Consider the following 21,647-nt stretch of genomic DNA (forward strand, 5'->3'; position numbering starts at 1 on the left):
CTCCCAGTCCATTCTTGTTTTTAATTTAGCTAAAACACATTGGAAGCGCAATGTAGTACGTCATGCCGCAGGGGGTGAGGAGAACCGGCATTTGCAAAAGCAACAAGGGATCAAACCGACTTTGTGTTTGCCTCCATATCTTTTCTGATTAACCTCCAGACAGGGATAGCACCACTGAGGCACAGATAGCTTGTGCTACTCTATCTGCTGCTATTTGGTTTGGTGTTTAAATGAGCACACTCAGCCACACTGAGTTGAAAGCGTCTGCGGGAATTTGTGCTTGCGAACCGGCTACACGTGCCCTGTTGATTGTTTTCAGGGAGAATCCATCTAGAGGATTCACCCTGTCTCCTCGGGTTTACTTCCCTGAAGGTATCATCGGCATTCCCTAGCCCTCAGAGAATGTCAGACAAAGATGTGTAATCCACGAAATTTTGTCAGCAATTAACGTTGACTACAGGGGACTGAGAGTTTCTGCCAAAGGGGAAGCAATCATGCTCAATTGTAACCCTGCCTTGACTCAGCATGACTCAGAAGAGATTTTTCTAATTATAGCGGACGCTGAAGTTCAGTGTTTGAGCTGAGTCCCTGTGACATCAAATGGCCACTTGGTTGAGAGAAACAAAACACACAAGTGGGTGAAGGAAGTGTCGGCTGACAAGGTCTTGATCATCACCCTCATAAACTTCAATGATGGCTACAGTGTCACTCATAACGCTGCGTTTCTGTCCTCTTTCAGTCAACACATTTCAGAGCTTATAATCATCCGTAAATGTCATCTTTGTGTGTAAATGCACACTGTTTTACTCCCAATAACGTATAAATACGTTTTTTAATGTTCCAAGTGTCCCAAAGACGTATTTATACGTTTTTTTTGTTTTGATTTTTTATGCTAGAGCATACACAAGGCTTTGATGCAGCCTCTCAACTGCAAAACTGATGAAACTAAGCTCTCTTCTAATGCTAATTGCTGCAAAACGGAAACAGATAGAAACATACTTCTTTTTTTTTCCTGATGAAAAAAGAGACTTTCATCTTTCTTTTGATAGGTTCCATGCTTTTATAGCAATAGAACACAATATTCTGTGGGCCTTGCAAAATCAGTCAAAATCCAGTAAAACAGTCGGGAGCGAACAGAATTGTTTCTGGGAAAATGGCTGGGAGTGAATGAGTTCAGGAGATGGGGGGGACCTGGTCCACTGAGAAGGCCTGAGGGAGGTCACCTTCAGGGGCAGTCTGGGTAATGAAATCACAGGGTGGATGCCTTGATGTTCGACCGGCCTCCTTGAAACGCCGTTGTCAAAGGTGACACTGAAGACCATGTCCAAACTCAAACAAATTTGCCTATTAGACATCTCTCTCTCTCTCTCTCTCTTTCTCTCTCTCTCTCTCTCTCTCTCTCTCTCGAACATACAACTTTCTTTTTCTTTTTTTTTTTCTTAAACCAACCGCAAACAAATAATGTGGCCTAAAACGCAGCAAGGACCCACTGGTGTGACTTCGTAATTGCTTCTTTCAAATCACAAGAAAACTAATATACAAATACATACGATAGAAATGGACACGGCTGTGGGACGCCACTTCTGACGACATCTATTCGGTGACTGATGACTTTAATCGCAAAGTAATTAGGCATTGTCACAGCAGGCATTTTATCTTCATTATCTTGTCTTACTAGCAAGGCAAAATGATTTGCTGCCAACGAACACTTTGGGGAAAAGCTTTCTTAATTGTCAAGAAAACAGTATTTTTTTTTTTTTTTTGCAGAAAGAGTTGTAAGACAAATATATGTAGTACCTGCATTTCCATATCTTGAAGAAAAAGCAAGTCTCACAGCAGGTGTTTATCGAAAGACACCTGACCGAAATACAGTGCGTGTGGGGAAAACACCGGAAAGTGAGAAATGGTACCATTGTTGTGATGTTTATTATCATTTTATTCATGTCCATACATACCGCAATCCATCATCCCTCGGCCATATGTGTCATTTCTATTTACTCAGGGTCTGCATGCCCACAGGCACTTACTATTTACATCCATACATAATTTGAAGGGTGCCTGTGTACTTTGTATAAATCCGTCAGCACAGGCTGTCCTGACGCACTATGAATGCAATTTGCAAATGCAACGACGCAGCTATTTTCACAGGGCAGAAGCAGCAAAGCATCACTAAATTTGCCATTCCTAATTAGTTACCTTCGTTCTTTCTGCTAATTGGTTCCACTGCTTCCTTTGAATGTGTAATGGCTTGAATATCTGTGGTTGTCCTGTCTAGTTATGCTTAAAATTCAGGGTCAAGTACAGGTGGATGTAACGATATGCAAACATCACAATACGATATTATCACGATATGAAGTTCACGATACGATAATTATCACGATATTGTGGGTAGCTTGGCGATCTTTAAAAAGGTTACAATTTTGTTTAAAAAAAAAAGATCTCATACTAAGAAAAAATATTACGTTCACCTTCATCTGACCATTAGCGCGGATTTGAACCATAGAAGGGCCAAAACATGCCTAATGAAAATTTAATTGCACTAAAAAAAAAAATAGCCACCAGAGGGTGCTAGAACTACACAAGTAGAAATCAACCTGACTTTTTTGTAACAGATGTATTGCTTTTAAATATCGTGAACATGACGACGACGATATTGTGGCACGATATTGCGCTTATCGTAAGTTACGTTGTCGTTCCTGGAGAATGCCACACATAAAGCTCAAAATACAGTTTCACATTTCACACTGTTTGCGGACCATTTTTTAAATTTTTTTACATTGAATCGTAAAACTGCAAATCAAACGATGTGTCTGTCAGTTGCAAATGAAACAGAGGCAGTGAGCCACTCTCATCATTAACTTCAAAGAGCCTGCACATGATTGTCAATTATTATTTGTCAGAGAGTAATTGACAACTAGTCTCTGAAGTCTCTGACTGCAGAAGAGCCGGGAGTGGCTACAGGGGTGGGAGGGAGAGACAGAAACAGAGCAAGAAGACAACACACTATGGAAAAATTAAGAAAAAGCAGGACTATAAAAGGAGATATATCTGGACACATTTAAACTTTATTGACAATCCAAAGGCAGAACATAGTTTCTGAAAATGGAAAAAAAAATGCTGGACTGTAGCAATGTCAGTCCTTTCTGAGAGAATCTTCGATAAATCAGGGCAGATCATTTCCGACAGAAGACGCAGAGGAACTTACTCATTATCAATCAACTCAACTCAACTTTATTTATAAAGCGCTTTAAGAACAGACGTTGCTGTATACAAAGTGCGGTACATAAACAAACATCAGTTTTGCTGTAAACAAGAACGAAGCAGGGCGGAAGACTGGTTAGCACGTCCGCCTCCCAGTTCTGAGGACTCTGGTTCGAGTCCAGGGTTCCTGGGTGGAGCTTGCATGTTCTCCCCGTGCCCGCGTAGGTCTTCTACGGGTACTCCGGTCTCCTCCCACATTCCAAAGACATGCATGGCAGGTTAATTGGGTGCTCCGAATTGTCCCTAGGTGTGCTTGTGAGTGTGTATGGTTGTTTGTCTCTGTGTGCCCTGTGATTGGCTGGCAACCAGTCCAGGGTGTACCCCTGCCTACTGCCCCGAGCCAGCTGAGATAGGCGCCAGCAACCCTTGTGAGGAATAAGCGGTCAAGAAAATGGATGGATGGATGGATGTTCAGCACCACATATTGTGTAAATTGTTGCCCACTTGGCATCCATTGCAACCTGGCCATCCTGGAAGGGGGATTCCCACATTTCCCAGTCCCTGAAATGATTGTCTGAAAGTTATTTATTTGTTTTTATAAACTGCTTTTATCTTAATATTTACAGGATTTACTATATCAAAAAGACTAACGGAATTGCTCTTAAATACAGCAAAGTCAATTGGCCCACTTTTGTACTCTTCCTTATAAAATTCCTAAGCTGTGTTCTGTTTACTTCTGCAGAACCTCAAATAAGTCTGTCTATTGCTTTGCTGCTGCCGTGAATATTTATTGTCTGTTATCACCTCTTTTCTTCAGGTGGAATGGCTGAAGAACGAAGAGCTGGTCAATTCCCAAACTGACGACAACATCGACACCAGGGCAGACCACAACCTCATCATAAACGAGGCTCGTCTTTCGGACTCGGGAAACTACACCTGCATGGCGAGCAACATTGTGGCCAAAAGACGCAGCGCTACTGCCACTGTGACAGTTTTTGGTATGTTTTACCCAAGCAATTCATTGGCCAGTTACTTCACATTTGATTGGAATTCTTTACCCTTATGCATTACTTCTTTGAATGAATAAAGGTCTTGTTCAACAATTCAATTTATTACTACACCTTTCAAATCAATGTGTACTCTATGAAATGAAAAAAAAAATCTTATTAAGTATTCATTTTCTTGTAGTGAATGTGGGCTCACTATTTCTGATAACATTTGGCTTCCACACACTTTGGATCACAGTGCAACTTCTTTAGTCCCAGCACTAAGTGGTCGGCTCTAACCTGTCGCCCACCATGAATCAGGGCTGCCTTTAGAAATAGCAATTCCATGTAATGGCTGTTTTCTGCAGTTCTCCGCCTTTATCTTAATCCCACAGCTAGGAATTGAATGGGCAATTAGGAAAGAAGGAGCCCTATATCCACCACAAGGAAAATAGTGTGCTCACTGTGTTTTGCCCCCCCCCCACACAGCTGCCTTCAAGAGCTTGCATTGCCTATAATATCCTCTGTTTATTTGCTAGTGTTTACAATGCTGGAGGTTTGCATAAGTAATAATGGTTGCTGTGTTGCCTTTTTGTTGAACTTTCTCCAGTCAATGGCGGCTGGTCCCTTTGGACAGAGTGGTCACCTTGTAACGTGCCATGTGGGCGAGGTGTGCAGAAGAGATCACGGACCTGTACGAACCCGGCGCCGCTGAACGGCGGGGCTTTCTGCGAGGGCATGTCCGTGCAGAAGATATCGTGCAACGCCCCGTGTCCAAGTCAGTTGCGCTCACACATAGTCACTGTCGTGCGAGACTGTCGTGCGACTTTGCTAAGCAATGCGTATATTGTGGACAAAGTTAGAATGGCCCGGCAAACATTAGCCTAGACTGTTTTAGTTTGGGAAACAATTGCAAACAGACCCCACAGCTAGTATACTGTTTAAAATAAATAAATAAATAAATAGATAAATAAATAAATAAATAAATAAATAAATATAATAGGGGTGTCAGTAGATTAAAATTTTTAATCGTAATTATTCGCATGATTTCAATCTCGCATATTAACTCATTTGCTCCCAATAACGTGTAATCTAGAAAAAAGCTATATTACTTAGAATTTTAAATAATTTGTGAAAACTGATTAAACTTAGCGCTCTTCTAATGCTAATTGCTGCAAAACGGAAACAGATAGAAACATACTTTGTTTTCCTGATGAAACAAGAGACTTTAATCTTTCTTTTGATAGTTGGTTCCATGCTTTTATAGTAATTGAACAAAATATTCTGTGGGCCTCGCAAAATCAGTCAAAATTCAGTAAAACAGCCGAAAACGAACGAAATTACTTCTATGAAAATGGCTGGGAGTGAATGAGTTAAGTCAAGTTGACATTTTAGCTTTTGTTGGAACCCACCTTAAAGTGTTATTCACCTTTGAACGTATGAACAGATGTTAACAATTGAAAATATGTGTATGAGAACTGTATTAATGCATTCTCTTGTACCGATCTGCATTTCAGCGGGAGTACGTCGCAATGGACATAAATTGCGTTGTTACTTTGCTTTAAAAATATTTTTTATTGATCAATAACACTGAAATGTGCCAGGTTTCAAAATGTATTACAGTTGTATGCATACCAGAGACATTCGTCTGCTGAATTGAGGGGAAGTCAGCGAGTCTTTTTCTCATTTTTGTCACGTCTTTCCGCTCATTGTCTTACCTATAAATTAACCGCATGTGCTTTCACTGCCTTGCTTATTTAGAGTGATGATGTGCTGCATGGAGACTGAAGCCTAGAATTTAATGAATATTAAAGTGCTCAATGTTTTCACATTGAGTCCCTATATCGACCAGATATTTTCGCCACAGGGTGTACAATGTACACCATGTGCTCAATTTTCTTGACATAGTGTATTGTTTTCTCGATTGGGGAGGAGGTTAGAGGCTAGACTTGAGAAATTGGCGGGGTGATCCAACAAGCTGTCTTCGTGCCAATTTGTTCAGTCTGTGAGGCCTCAACCTGCCAAGGTGCAGATGTTTTAGGCAGTCGGGAGGTGTTAGATAACAACCAAGAAAAAGCTTCAGGAAGTAAGAAAGAGTCAAGTATTTAAAAAAAAAAAGAAAAAGAAAAAGAAAAACATGGTTGACTTAACAGAGATATAGTCTGGAATAAATGAGCCAAGACGAGTAATCGACATGTTAACAGAAACACAACACGAAGACAACACGAGAGGTCAGAAGTTCACTGATTGCCGCCCTCAGTTATCGAATAGCAGAACTGTGTCCTAAAGCCATGCCTGTTTAGCAAACTTTTATCTCATCTCTCAACATTGGCTCCAGTCACGTGCCCCTTTTATTGCTATTAGGACCAGAATTAAAAGTAGAGCCTGCCATATTTCCGTGGCAGTTTGTAAACGCATTCCAAACTAACACTCCTCCCATCGTAGCCAATGCGGCTAAACAGTATAAAAATCTCCTAGCCACATTTAAATTAGGGATGGGCGAGTACCGATACCAGGTATCGGTATCGGGCCGACACCAGCCTTTTTTCAAGTACTCGAGTACTCGTGACGCAGACGAGTACAAGCGAGCGACGGCAGAGGGGGAAGACGTTAAGTGAGTCCTCCTTGCCTGTAAGTGGCGCTAGCTTGCAGCAGTTTTTCACCAAAACTTCACCGGTTTGGAAATACTTCAAAATTGTGAATCTTAAACTAAAAGAGCATTTTTGTGTTTTATTTTGAGCGTTAAGACTATTGAAGAGTGACTGTGCTGTATTTTTTTTTTCTGTCAAAATTAAAGGAAATATATTTGTTTAAAAATATCTTTTAGTGACTTTTTTTACTTGTCAAAATGTACTACTGGTATCGGCAGTTGGTATCGGTGAGTACTGAGGCTCTGAGCATCGGTATCGGTCTGGAAAAAAAAGTGGTATCGAACATCCCTAGTTGAAGCACAACAAAATGGGCCCATGCTGTCATGGTTTTAATTTTTTAAGACCACCTAAGGAAGGCCTCACTCATATTGCTTTGGTAAATTGTACCCCAGCAACATCGTGTTGCTTCTGTTGATGCTGCTGTAGAGGATGAATGGCTTGTGAAATACATTTATGAGGTATCTGAAAATCTTTTAAACATTACTTGGGAGCCATCATTTAAATGGTCCTGGACTGCAGTCATTTGAATATAAGTCGGAGGGATTTGCACATGGTCGTGCAATCGTTTCGAGGCCATTAAAAATCACATTCGAGTTTGTTTCGCTGTGAAATTAAATGCGGTGTCTGAAATCCGTGTCGTGTTGTACTTCAAGTGCTCACGTCCGCTGGAAAAAGGGGTGCTGCGGTGGTCCATTGCTTTCATTGCTGACTTGGACTTGGGAATTAATGGTCAGGTGTGAATGCAGTCTCTGTGCAGTGTCCCAGAGAAACCAATGGATCCCTTGTGCTCTACCGAGTTCACGTCCTTGTGCTCTAACTGTGGCTGCCTAAACCCAATCACCTATTTACTACACGCTAAAGATGGCTCATGGCGTATCACATGTCCTTCTCGTGCAAAAGTTTGACTACCGGACAAGCCATTCTTTTAGTATTCTTATTTATAGTTTTAGCTCAGTCTTATGTTCTTAAACATTTTTATAGTCTGGTAAATAAAGTAATACATTATTTAAAAATTTATTCCTAATGCATGTATAAAAGATTCACTATTCAACAGTGAGGGGTTTGAGGCAACAACAAATAACATATACTGATTTTTATGTAGTTTTTCCAATGCAAATGAATTACCATTCACGGACGGCACAAAACTGCTGAACTGCAAACCCACATTAAGTGCAACAGCTTATTTGGTGCATTTTCACAAAAAACAACGTACTCAAAATTTTTATGTTATTAAGTTACTATGTTTGTCCTGCATGTCTTTTCAAATCCATTATTAGACCTACTCACGGGGGTGTCCAAACTTTTTCAGTTGAGGGCCACATACAGAAAATCAGAAGGATGCAAGGGCCACATAATGTGAAGAGAAATTGTGTTTAGGCCTAAAAATTGTACAAATAATGTATTTATGCTTTTGCATATTTAGAAAAATGCTACAGTATACAAACCAATTTATTTGTAATATGGCAGTAGGGTTATTATAGTTTGAGATTTTTTCATTTTAGTTAGTTTTTCTTAGTTTTAAGGGTGGTTCTGTTAGTTTTTATTAGTTTTAGTTCTTTAATAAATGCTTAGTTTTTGTTTAGTTTTAGTTTCAGTATTAGTATTAATTAATTTATTTTTTTTAATGTGTATTACTTGTGCGCAATATTTACAAAAACACCATGGGATCGACGTCATCTGAAGGTGCTTTTCAATTGGCTGTTGCTAGATGACGCCACTTCTGTGTGACATACGACATAATTATTCCGGTTAATATCGAAAATAATCTATTAAAAATCACACCAAAGACTAAAACGAAGTACATGTTTGCTATAATTATAGTTTTAGTTAGTTTTGTAAACATAAAATGTAATTTCATTAAAAGTTTTCGTTTTTAAAAAGCCTTTTCATTTTTGTTTTATTTTGTGAACGAAATAGTTTTATGAATTTTTGTTTTCTTTATGATGTTAGTTTTAGTTAACTAAAATGACCTTTAATGGCACCTGTTTTTCGACAGCCCGCCTTCTTACTTTGACCATCTCCAAACATTTTTGTTTTTATTTTATTTGAACTAAGTCAAATGCCATTTTTAGCATATGTCGCGGGCCACTAAAAAAATGGACGACGGGCCGCAAATGGGCCCCGGGCCGTAGTTTGGACACCTCTGTACTAGTACTATAGGGCAGTATAACTGACTTTAAATACAAGTGGAACCGCAATTCCATTTGAAACGCAGTCCATGCATTTAGAAAACACTTGAATACATATTGCAGTGGCCCATGCATCATGAGTGTGATGATCCAGAAACAAGAGACATGCTACTAGTTAATTTGGGCAGAAAATGACTCCCTGGTAACGTGTTTGAGCCGCCTCTGTTTTCATGTTCTACAGTAGAATACCCGGAAAACTCGAGTTTTGCACTATGTTGTCCTTGTGTTGCAGTTGACGGAGGCTGGGATGAATGGAGTGAATGGACCGTATGCAACAGCCAGTGTGACAGACAGCGAAGTCGAGAGTGCAACTCCCCAGCACCCAAACACAGAGGCAAGATGTGCGAAGGGAGCTCGGAAACCACTGAAAACTGCACAGATGGACAATGTGCTCAGAGTAAGCCCTTTCTCAGCGCTCTGCGTGATCAGCTGTTATCTTCTATCATCTTTCCAATTATTATCATCATCATCATCATTTCCCTATGCACGCCAGGCAAATTTTCAGACTTGATTGGAAATACATGTTGGATAAAACCATGTTGACATAAACATCCAGGGCATGATAATATCAGTATTTGTCCCGCAGGCTGAAAGATGAGTCCAACGTTGGTGGTGTCCAACGCCAGAAAATGAGTTTGACGTAGTGTCGGCAATATGAGGGAGTGCCTGAGCTGTATAAACCAGGCTTGCACTTTCAGAGCACCAGAAAATGGTTGAATGACTATTCACAAAAGTCCACGTGGACTTATTAGGCAAACCCGTGTGTCTCTTTCGGATATACGAACTTAGTGTAGTCCGTAACCGTTTTCTTAATTTAGCTTGTTTTGTAAATAACAACAATAAGAATAAAGGACTGACCTGGAATACTTTTTTCCCAACCGAATTGTGTATTCAGTATATGCAACTAACTGCCTCTCTTACATGATACAAACTAGTTTTTGGACTTGAGTTACCCCCTCTGTGAGGCAATTGTAAACCTTGGACTCTCACCAGTTTCATCTCTGATGCAAGGAGCGAGCATCGTCTGTGAACTCAACTGTCAGAGTAACTTCACTAAACTAGTCACTTCATAGAGACTTGGACTTTAATCACCACTTTCCCTCCTCTTCATCTTATTCTATCTCTCTGTCTTTGCAGATCGAAAGCTGCTACATGACGTTAAACCTCAAAGTGAGTTCCCTGTGGATTTATTTTTTTATTTTTTCTTTATCCTACCAACTTCCAGCAGCAATTCAGAGAATTCACAGGCTCGTGTCGGACCTTTCCTCTACTGCATTGACTTAATGATGAAATGAGAAACAAATTGCCACCATTTAGCTCACCTTGATCTGAGCATCTTAGTTCTAAGCCAGCAGGTGCTCATTACATATTCCATCATTTTTCAGTGCTCTGACTTTATGACAGCCACAACATCACAGCTGTGTTTCTACTTTGAGCCGGGAGATGTATTGGTTGTGACAAGTGGACATGTGTTATGTTGTAGTGGATTAATCGTATTTAATTTTTTTTTGCAAACAAGCTAAATTGACCAATTTGCAGGGCTGTCCTCCTTCCCGTGGCTTTCAATCACTTTCAGGAGTTTGCCTGACCAAGTTGATCAGTTTTCTGGTGTTAGCTTGACTGATCTCATTAGTGTACTATTTCAGAATAAATGTTACTGTATGACTAGTCATTTCATGAATGACGGAGTAGTGGTCACATTATCGTTTGTTTGTTTCTTCATTTTTTTTCTTTCGGACACATTACAGCTTACATCAATCACATCACATCATTTTCAACATTAACATCCGAAAGAAGGGCTGACGGGTTAGAAGCCGAAGTTTATTCGAGACCCGTCCCAATCACGCATTAGTCATATACATTACTTAGAATAGTCATTAATTTTTATCGTTTTCCATCCCATACTATCCCAGACACTGCTCGCTCAGTTCATCTTGAATGTCCGTGTGTAGATTGCGGCTAGTCCCAGTCATTTGGAACTGGTGAATCGGTCCCCAGATGCCACCAGCATGCCCACCCCGCCAGGCGAGCAGCCAAGGCAAGCGCAATTCTTCTCTTTCGCCAGTAGCGTCTTCGCTGACCTCGGATCAGCTTTCACACATGTTGTGGTTTCCAAAAGAATAGATCGGCTTGCATTCTGCCCATTGCTATTCAAGCAATTTTTGCCTCGATTCTTGTCAGCTAGCACCACTGGTTGCTAACGTTGTAGTTCTCCTGATGCCTCCTGTGCGCTGCCCAGCCTAGCACACCCAGCAGAGCGACCCACGCCAGCTGCATTCCAGGAACCAGACCACCAACCCCATTTTGCGTATTGACAGCAGTTTCATTGTAGCCACAATACAAACTTATCATGTAGCCTTGTCTGTTACAACAAATGTCCAAATGGAATTAGAGCCAGACAATATTTAGATTCAAACGGGAACAAGTTTAATAGGTTATATGTGAGCACTCTGGCAACTATATTGTATTCATCCGCCTTTTATTTTCCTTTGAAACGGATACCATCTCCTAGCATTAGCTCTAATTAACTTCCATGTTTCATATATATCCGTATTGAGTCTAAACCACTGAGTCTCAAGGGATTTGGATTCATCATATTCCATGTTAGCTGATTCAGCATGGCATGCAACAAATTCAATTTGAAGCAGCTGTGCTGCAAAATCAATTGGGTTTGCTCCATTTTAACATTTTTTTTCCCATTTTACAGCTTCTCTAATATACTATATAACTCTTGCATGGAATTTACCTTAGCAAGAGAAACGTTTGTCTCAACTGCTATTTGTATGTGTGTGCTAGGTATGGACAGCGGTTCCAATGACGTGGCTCTGTATTCCGGCTTGGGAGCTGGTATCATTGCTGTGGGCATACTGGTAGTGGCTATCATGCTGTACAGGAAGAACCAGAGCGAGTACGGCGTAGATGTCATTGATTCGTCGGCACTTGCCGGAGGGTTCCAGTCTTTCAACTTCAAGACCACCAGACAAGGTGAGAGAACATTGTTGGATCAAGTGATGTAGTCGGGTTCGATATACTGTCTCATGCCCTAAAAGGTGCAATCTTGATTTGCGTAACACAAGGCAAATTATTGTATTAAAATGTTCATATTTGATATAGAAGTCAAATAGGAGTACCTTTAAGGGTACTTACTATAGGTAACAATAGCACAGTGGTGTACGTGAATATTCTTCTTCTGAAGTGTACCGTCGGCTTTGCACTGACATGAGACAGCTGATCCAAAGCCAAAGAAAGCATCATCATCATCATCAAAGACCTCTGCAACAGAGCCTTGCTCATGATTGATGGCATTTATCAGCATTGAGCAGTGTGCTGTGTAAGCCTCCCTGCCTGCTTTGGATTTATACTTCCATAATCAGTGAAAGAACCTGTCCTTCTGTTTTGACGCATTTGCTCCCCTGTTATTGTGTAATGGGAGGTAATCAATTTCAGAGTGATGCATGTCCCATGCCAAAATGTCCCACACAGACCACACATTTGGTTGAGAGGCAACCAGTCTCTTCCATGGGATTGCGCTGGGACAAACTATTGATGGATAAATCTGTGGGATGTGAACAGTTCACATCACTTCCATTTTTGTTATACGTGGCAATAAATTTTGGGTTGCTTTGGTGTATTCATTTTTTTTTGCTTTTGGACACATTACAGTTTACATCAATCACATCACATCATTTGCAACATTGACATCCGAAAGAAGGGCTGACGGGTAGAAGCCGAGGCTTATTCGAGACCCGTCCCCATCGACCCATTACTATAACGCATCAGTCATGTACATTATTTAGAATAGTCATTGACTTTTATCGTTATCCATCCCATACTATCCCAGACACTGCTCGCTCAGTTCATCTTGAATGTCCGTGTATAGATTGTGGCTAATCCCAGTCATTTGGAACTGGTGAGTCGGTTCCCAGACGCCACCAGCAAGCCCACCCCGCCAGGCGAGCAGCCAAGGCAAGCGCAATTTTTCTCTTTCACCAGTAGCGTCTTCGCTGACCTCGGGTCAGCTTTCACACATGTTGTGGTTTCCAGAAGAGTAGATCGGCTTGCATTCGGCCCATTGCTATTCAAGCAATTTTTGCCTCGATTCTGGTCAGCTTGTAGTTCTTGATGACTCCTGAGCGCTACCCAGCCTAGCTCACCAAGCAGAGCGGCCCACGCCAGTCGCACTCCAGGAACCGGACCACCAACCCCCATTTTGCAGATTAACACATTCATTGCCAGACCAGCAAAAAAAAAAAAGCATCATTTGACGTCGTTTTCCGTCAATGGCAGTGAATGAGTTAATTGTAGCCACAATACAGCTTTATCATGTAGCTTTGAGTGTTACAACAAATGTCCGAACGGAATTAGAGCCAGACAATATTTAAATTCAAATGGGAGCAGCAATACATGTTATCAATACAGGTGTATAAACAAGAGGTAGCCTTGGCAATGTCAGCAAGTAATCATATACAACTCCAGCTTTGGGTAATTGGTAATAAATTGTATCACTATTTTGGGATGCAAATAAATTGCTATAATGCAAAAACTAAATAAAAATACTAGAACATAATACTGTATATCCCCTAAGATAACCAGAACAGTCCAGTCGTGATTGTCGTTTTGTTGTCCTGCGAGTGAAATGATGTGGATGAATGAGACTATTCAGAGGCAGACTGCACCTGACACTTCTGGGTCAAAACATGAGATGGGCATGGTGGAAATGGGCAATCCACTCTTATGCATGTAATCGCTAAGATCTGAGAGGAGAAGTGAGATTGGTGTGGGAGGTGATGTGGGCCAGGTCCACATTCAGCAGGTCATCAATCCTATTTAAATAGGCCAGCTCTCCCCTCATCCACCCCCCCGAGCCTGCCTGCTGTGCCCTCCACTGGCCACAATCACTCCTTTCCATTTTCTACTCCATCAGCCAGGCGGAATGTGGAAAGCTTCCACATTTTCTCTTATTAAAACCCAAGTTTGCACGGGAGAATGGTGTTAATGCATTTACTGATAACCTATTTCTGCCATCAAAATGCACCTTGAAAAACCAAAAAACAAACACCATTAATTCAGTGGAAACCCGGAGCTTTATTTAAAAGCTAAAATACTTTTTAACAGTCCCTAAATGCTTTCGGATGACTCTCTGCTATCAGAGCAAATATAAGGCAGAGTGCTGAACGAGTCTTTGGAGCTAAACCTGTCTCTGCACATTACTTCTCCCTGTGAGTGATTTTTAATCAGAGGCCCAATTCCAAATCTATCCCTCAAGGTATTCAACCTGAGGTACATTTCATTTACTTCTCTCGTCTCACCACTGCCATTCCATTTTCGCCGCACCGTTCTTAAAGATGCACAGCCAAGCGATAATCAGATTGGTCTCCACTCGACCGGAGGGGAGAAATTCAGCTCTGATCGAATGTCAGCCACAGAGGGCTAATGTCCACTTGACTGCAGCTCTGGCAGGGAAGGTGGAATATGCCACTTTGGTGACACGAATAGACTTCTTAGAAATGATACATGCATCTTTTCAGTTTGCATGAAGTGTCACTCTATTAAGGAACAGATACAGAATAGTTTTTTCTGTATCGTATATGTATTATCCATCCATCCATCCATCCATTTTCTTGACCGCTTATTCCTCACAAGGGTCGCGGGGGGTGCTGGAGTCTATCTCAGCTGGCTATGGGCAGTAGGTGGGGTACAACCTGGACTGGTTGCCAGCCAATCGCAGGGCACACAGAGACGAACAACCATCCACACGCACAAGCACGCCTAGGGACAATTCGGAGCACCCAATTAACCTGCCATGCATGTCTTTCGAATGTGGGAGGAGACCGGAGTACCCGGAGAAGACCCACGCAGGCACGGGGAGAGCATGCAAACTCCACCCAGGAAGGCCGGAGCCTGGATTCAAACCCGAGTCCTCAGTACTGGGAGACGGACGTGCTAACCAGTCTGCCACTTTGCCGCCCTATGTATTATTTAAATTCTGACGGAAAGCATGATGCTGATCCTAGTAGAGTAAATGCAAATCTCCGCAAATACTGAAATTGTACACCAGGGGTGTCCAAACTTTTTCATTTGAGGGCCACATACAGAAAATCAGAAGGATGCAAGGGCCACATAATGTTAAGAGAAATTGTGTTTAGTCCTAAAAATTGAACAAATATGTTTTTATTTATGCTTTTGCATATTCAGAAAAATGCTACAGTATATAAACCAATTTATTTGTAATATGGCAGTAGGGTTATTATAGTTTTGGAATTTTAAATTTGAGTTTTTTTTTTGTTTTAAAGGTGGTTCTGTTAGTTTTTATTAGTTTTAGTTCTTTAATAAATGCTTAGTTTTTGTTTAGTTTTAGTTAGTTTCAGTATTATTATTTTTTTTTTTTTTTTAATGTGTATTACTTGTGCGCAATATTTACAAAAACACCATGGGATCGACGTCATGTGAAGGTGCTTTTCAATTGGCTGTTGCTAGATGACGCCACTTCTGTGTGACATACGACATAATTATTCCGGTTAATATCAAAATAAATCTAATAAAAATCACACCAAAGACTAAAACGAAGTACATGTTTGCTATAATTATAGTTTTAGTTAGTTTTGTAAACATAAAATGTAATTTCAGTTAGTTTTCGTTTTTTTAAAAAAGCATTTTCATTTTTGTTTTATTTCGTGAACGAAATTATTTTTTGAATTTGAGTTTTCTTTATTACGTTAGTTTTAGTTAACAAAAATAACCTTAATGGCACCTGTTTTTCGACACCCTGCCTTCTTAATTTGAACATCTCCAAACATTTTTGTTTTTATTTTATTTGAACTTAGTCAAATGCCATTTTTAGCACATGTTGCGGGCCACTAAAAAAATGGACGACGGGCTACAAATGGCCCCCGGGCCATAGTTTGGACACCTCTGCTGTACACTAAGAAGAAACACAGAAACCGCTTTATCTCAAGATTGTGACAAGGCGAGGACAAGTAGGACTCAGACGCAGGCGTAAGGTAGGCCACCAAGGCAGCAGGTTTATTTCCGGCCAACAAAGGTCTCCTCTCAAACTGAGAGGAGAACAGGGAGGGGAAAAAGTGGAGAACAAAAAGCGCTCCACTAGGGAGGAAAAAACAGGCAAAAGGTACTGGGGACAACAGAAAGCGCTCCGCTAGGGAGAAAAAAGGGCTCAAGGCAAAAGGGGTAACTAAAGGCGCTCCAAAAGGGAGGAAAAGGCACAAAAACAAGGCAACAACGCTAGGCAACATGAACGAGGACATAAGGACTGAGGACGCTTCCATGCACTGACGGTGACACTTCGGCACTGAGGGGAGAATGCAGCTGGCTTTTATTGTGTGGGTTGATTGGTGGCAGGTGGTGATAATCATGAGCGGGGACCGGTAATGAGTGAGCGGCAGGAAGGGCAAGTGACCTGGGGTGAGAGGAGAGTAAGGATTTCAAAGTAAAACGGGAAACAGAGACACAAAAATAAAAGCATGAACCGCCACGCCTGGTGGCGGCGTGACAGTACCCCCCCCTCAACGGCCGGCTCTTGACGGCCCAGGAATGTCAGGGTGTTCAGCATAAAAATCATCAATTAAAGAGGGATCAACGATGAACCGGGAGGGGACCCATTGTCTTTCCTCCGGGCCGTACCCCTCCCAGTCGACTAGGTATTGTCTTCCGCGGCCCCGATTACGCACATCTAAGAGTTTCCTGACCTTGTAAACGGGGCCGCCTTCAACCATCTCTGGGGGGGGTGGGTCGGGTTCGGAGGGCACAAGTGAGCTTTCGTGGACCGGCTTGACTTGACTGACATGGAATGTTGGATGAACTCTGAGGGATCTTGGCAGGCGGAGTCAAACGGCGGCGGGACCTATGGACTTGGTTACTGGAAAAGGCCCCACAAAGCGCGGGGCCAACTTTGGACATGGTACCTTGAGCCTGAGGTGTTTGGCTGATAGCCAAACTCGCTGGCCTGGGCGGTATTCTGGTGCCGGTCTCCTCTTCCGGTCGGCGGCCCTCTTCACCCGGTCTCCCTGGCGTTGAAGCGCCGTCCGGGCCGCCGACCAGACCTTGTGGCACCGACGGATCATGGCCTTGACCGAGGGGACCGTTGCCTCCTCTTCCAGTTCGGCGAAGAATGGCGGATCGTAGCCGTGGACGCATTTAAAAGGGGTGAGACCTGTGGCAGATGTGGGCAAAGAGTTGTGCGCGAGCTCGACCCATACTAGATACTTGCTCCAGGTTGTCGGGTTCTGGGAGACGAGGCATCGGAGACCGGTTTCGAGCTGCTGGTTCAGCCGTTCTGCCTGCCCATTGGCCTCAGGATGGTACCCAGAAGTCAGGTTAGCTTTGGCACCTAGGGCTTTACAAAATTGAGTCCAAAAACGGGAGACGAACTGTGGTCCACGGTCGGAAACGATGTGTAAGGGGAAACCATAAAACCTGAATATGTGGTGGATCATGATGTCGGCTGTGGTCTTGGCGGATGGGAGCTTGGTTAATGGGATGAAACGAACCATCTTAGAGAATCTGTCGACGACTGTGAGGATTGTGGTTTTACCCTGGGATGGTGGTAGTCCGGTCACAAAATCCACTGAAATTTCCGCCCATGGTCTGGATGGGATTGGTAGTGGCTGGAGTAGACCCATCCGGGACTGGTTTGACGTCTTGTTGCGGGCAATCATATGGGCGGTGTGGAGGAAGAGTCATGGCTTTGGTCTTGCTGAAGACCTCCCGCAGAGGGTGGTAGCAGGAGGGAACAGTGTGCAAGTTCGGGTACTCTTCTTGAGCCGGTGGGACGAGAGTCACCTGGTGAACCTGGGCTGTGGAGTTTCGGGGTGCGGGTTGTTCCAACCTGTGAGAGCTGCAGTCTTTTCCCCACTCCAGCACAACTCCAGTGTTCCAGTCGATTCTGGGACCATGTAGACACAGCCAAGGGTGTCCCAGAACCAAAGTAGGGGAAGCGGCGTGGAAAACATGGAAACGGAGAGTCTCGAAGTGAGGTCCGATTCGGACTTCCAGAGGTTCAGTAATGTGGGTGATTTGGAAGAGCTCCTTGCCATTCAGCGCTCTAGCCAGGATGGTCAAAGAAAGGGGTTCGGTGGAGGCTCGTATTTGCTTTACGAGCTCCCAGTCCATGAGACTTTCGTCGGATCCGGAGTCGATGAGGGCTGACAGATCTATGGTGACATTGTGGTGGATTATCTGAATTGGCGTAAGTCTGTGATTCTTGGCGGGTCGGGGTGACGGAGGACTCACCGGAGAGTGAGCCTTTGTGGTGCAGGATTCCACCAAGTGCCCAAGACCACCACAATAGTAGCAGCGGCCCTCTCGGCGTCGGCGCTGCCTCTCCTCCGGCGAAAGCCGAGCCCTTCCCAGTTGCATGGGTTCGTCGCTAGCGAGGTCCACCTCTCCTGGTTCCGGTCGGGAAGGAGCGATGAATCGCGGCCTTCTGGCCTCCGGTGTCCGCGTCCAGGGGATAGGTTCCTCCCTCCTTCGCGGTCCGCCGATCTTGGCCAGCTCCTGGCGACGATGATCGGTCCGGATGGTGAGGGAAATCAAGGCGTCCAAGTCCGCGGGGAGCTCTACGGGAACCAGAAGCTCTTGAATGGCAGGTGAGAGTCCTTTCAAAAAATGGTCGTGAAGTGCGATGGCGTTCCAGCCACTGTTCGTTGCCAACGTTCGAAAGCGAACTGCATAGTCGCTGACAGCTTCGTTGCCTTGCTGAAGTCGGCTCAGTGCTCGTGCCTTCTCTCGGTCATTGTTTTCTGGATCAAAGACTTGGCGCAAAGCGATTTGAAAGTCCTGTACGCTTTGGCAGACCGAGGAACCCCTGGCCCATTCCGCGGTCGCCCAGGTTTTGGCCCGTCCCGTCAGGTGAGACAACATGAAGGCCACTCGGGATCGGGCGGTGGGAAATGCCTGTGGTAACTGTTCGAAATGAATGTCGCATTCCGTGAGGAAAGTCTGACAGCGTCCGGGTTCACCGGAGTATCGTTCTGGGGAGGCCAGTCTCAATCCTACCCCGGTGAATGGCGTGGTCGGTGCAGAGAACTCAGGGTGAGGAATCTGTCCAGTGGGAGCTGGCGCTTGACGCCGTGAAAGGCTTACCAGCTCGTGGACCTGGCTGGTCAATTCCTCCATCCGGGACAGCATGGTCTGTTGGATCCAGTCCTGGTTGTTGAGCCGGGCCTCCTGGCTCTGCAGTGCGGCCTCGACCGTGCCTGCTGGGTCCATGCTGGCCGAAGTGTACTGACAAGGCGAGGACAAGTAGGACTCAGACGCAGGCGTAAGGTAGGCCACCAAGGCAGCAGGTTTATTTCCGGCCAACAAAGGTCTCCTCTCAAACTGAGAGGAGAACAGGGAGGGGAAAAAGTGGAGAACAAAAAGCGCTCCACTAGGGAGGAAAAAACAGGCAAAAGGTACTGGGGACAACAGAAAGCGCTCCGCTAGGGAGAAAAAAGGGCTCAAGGCAAAAGGGGTAACTAAAGGCGCTCCAAAAGGGAGGAAAAGGCACAAAAACAAGGCAACAACGCTAGGCAACATGAACGAGGACATAAGGACTGAGGACGCTTCCATGCACTGACGGTGACACTTCGGCACTGAGGGGAGAATGCAGCTGGCTTTTATTGTGTGGGTTGATTGGTGGCAGGTGGTGATAATCATGAGCGGGGACCGGTAATGAGTGAGCGGCAGGAAGGGCAAGTGACCTGGGGTGAGAGGAGAGTAAGGATTTCAAAGTAAAACGGGAAACAGAGACACAAAAATAAAAGCATGAACCGCCACGCCTGGTGGCGGCGTGACAGATTGAACATGAAAGCATAATCAACAAATGCAATATTATCTACTAATAAAATAAAATTACTATTTAAAAAAAAAAAATCAAAACATTTTTTTACGCTCTTCAAAGCAAGAACACCTCAAAATCACAAATAATCCTCCCACTAATTGATGATTTCCATGGAAATAATAAAAACATTAGACTTGCACCCCTTGCTAGGCAACAGCTGGGCATCAAGGACTCAGTGACTTCACAGCTATTTTGGCAGGGGGGGGGGCAGGGGCAGCACATGTCTGAGTCTGCCAGATCGATGTGGTGCACTCCGCACCTTGTTTGGCAGCATCGTCACATCTAATGACCGCAGATGAAATCCGCTCTGCAGGCTTTCGGGTGCACACCGGGAGCTCCCCTCATTTAAATAGCAGTCACCTAGACCCCCTTCTGGCCTCCCGCTGTCTCCCCCCTGTCCTTCAGTAGGTCATCCGGTTGTCCAGAGGAGCTGACTGCAGCAGATGGATTATGGAGATCAAGCTGTGTGCGCTAGGTAATTAAATCTTACACTTTCGCCATAGCTCCGAGCCCTGGACCTTCTGTCCGTGTTGTGTTCCTTTACCTCAGATTTGCTCATGGCCTGCTTGGACATTTGATTTCAATTGATGCTCAAGCTCGACTGCTAAATTGCAGAGGATCTTCGGAAGAGATTGTGACGTCAACGTGATTTTTTAGGGGGTCAATATTGCAAGAAGGGATCCATAATTGTATATATACATATTAGGGATGGGCGAGTACCGATACCAGGTATCGGTATCGGGCCGATACCAGCCTTTTTTCAAGTACTCGAGTACTCGTGACGCAGACGAGTACAAGCGACCGATGGCAGAGGGGGAAGACGTTAAGTGAGTCCTCCTTGCCTCTAAGTGGCGCTAGCTTGCAGCAATTTTTCACCAAAACTTCACCGGTTTGGAAATACTTCAAAATTGTGAATCTTAAACTAAAAGAGCATTTTTGTGTTTTGCCTATTGAAGAGTGACTGTGCTGTTTGTTTGTTTTTTTTTGTCAAAATTAAAGGAAATATATTTGTTTAAAAAATATCTTTTAGTGACTTTTTATTTGTCAAAATGTACTACTGGTATCGGCAGTTGGTATCGGTATCGGTGAGTACTGAGGGTATGAGTATCGGTATCGGTCTGAAAAAAAAGTGGTATCGAACATCCCAAATAAATATACAATTTGATGTCTTAAAATATATTTGTGGGTGGCACGGTGGAGAACTGGTTAGCACGTCCACCTCCTAGTGCAAAGGATGTGAGTTCGAGTCCGGGCTTTGGCCTTCCTGGGTGTAGTTTGCATATGCTCCCTGTGCCTGTGTGGGTTTTCTCCCACATTATTTTTTTTTTTACATTATATATGACAGTTTTTTTGTTTTGTTTTTTTTAACAGTATACCACACACACCACCAGCATTGCATCGACGGACAACAATTGGATCAATGATTCAACAACTTTCTGAGGATATTCTGAACCAATAAACTGTCCTGAAAAAAGTTACTTCTATTCCCACAAATAAATCCCAACCTATTTTGCAGTAGTGCTACTATTGTGTCATGGCATTCACACAATTAACACATTCATTGCCAGACCAGCAAAAGAAATGCATCATTTGACGTCTTTTTCCGTCAATGGCAGTGAATGAATTAAATGTTTCCATGTTTAGCTGACTCGGTGGCTTTGCCTATCTTTCATCTTTTCAGGAAACCCACTGCTTCTCAACTCCTCTATTCCACCAGACTTAACTGTGGGGCGCACCTACAGCACTTCCCTGTGCTTCCAGGACGGTGCAGACAAAGAGC

At 43.5% G+C, this 21,647-nt stretch overlaps 1 protein-coding gene across 2 annotated transcripts in view; it reads left to right on the forward strand.

Moving 5' to 3' along the window:
* Positions 1-21,647, forward strand: part of unc5db (unc-5 netrin receptor Db) — a 168,481-nt gene that overhangs the window by 101,104 nt on the left and 45,730 nt on the right. The window contains exons 5-10 of one of the 2 annotated variants that reach the window (XM_077522285.1): positions 4,019-4,199; positions 4,798-4,965; positions 9,260-9,424; positions 10,165-10,197; positions 11,824-12,012; positions 21,549-21,647. The exon at positions 21,549-21,647 is cut by the window's right edge and continues 261 nt beyond it. In XM_077522285.1, coding sequence (XP_077378411.1) covers positions 4,019-4,199; positions 4,798-4,965; positions 9,260-9,424; positions 10,165-10,197; positions 11,824-12,012; positions 21,549-21,647 — 835 coding nt within the window. The remainder of the gene's footprint in view (positions 1-4,018; positions 4,200-4,797; positions 4,966-9,259; positions 9,425-10,164; positions 10,198-11,823; positions 12,013-21,548) is intronic. The other variant, XM_077522286.1, reaches the window with a different exon arrangement.

This window comes from Festucalex cinctus, chromosome 5 (genome assembly GCF_051991245.1).
Source record: "Festucalex cinctus isolate MCC-2025b chromosome 5, RoL_Fcin_1.0, whole genome shotgun sequence".
In the NCBI taxonomy this organism is placed as follows: Eukaryota; Metazoa; Chordata; class Actinopteri; order Syngnathiformes; family Syngnathidae; genus Festucalex; species Festucalex cinctus.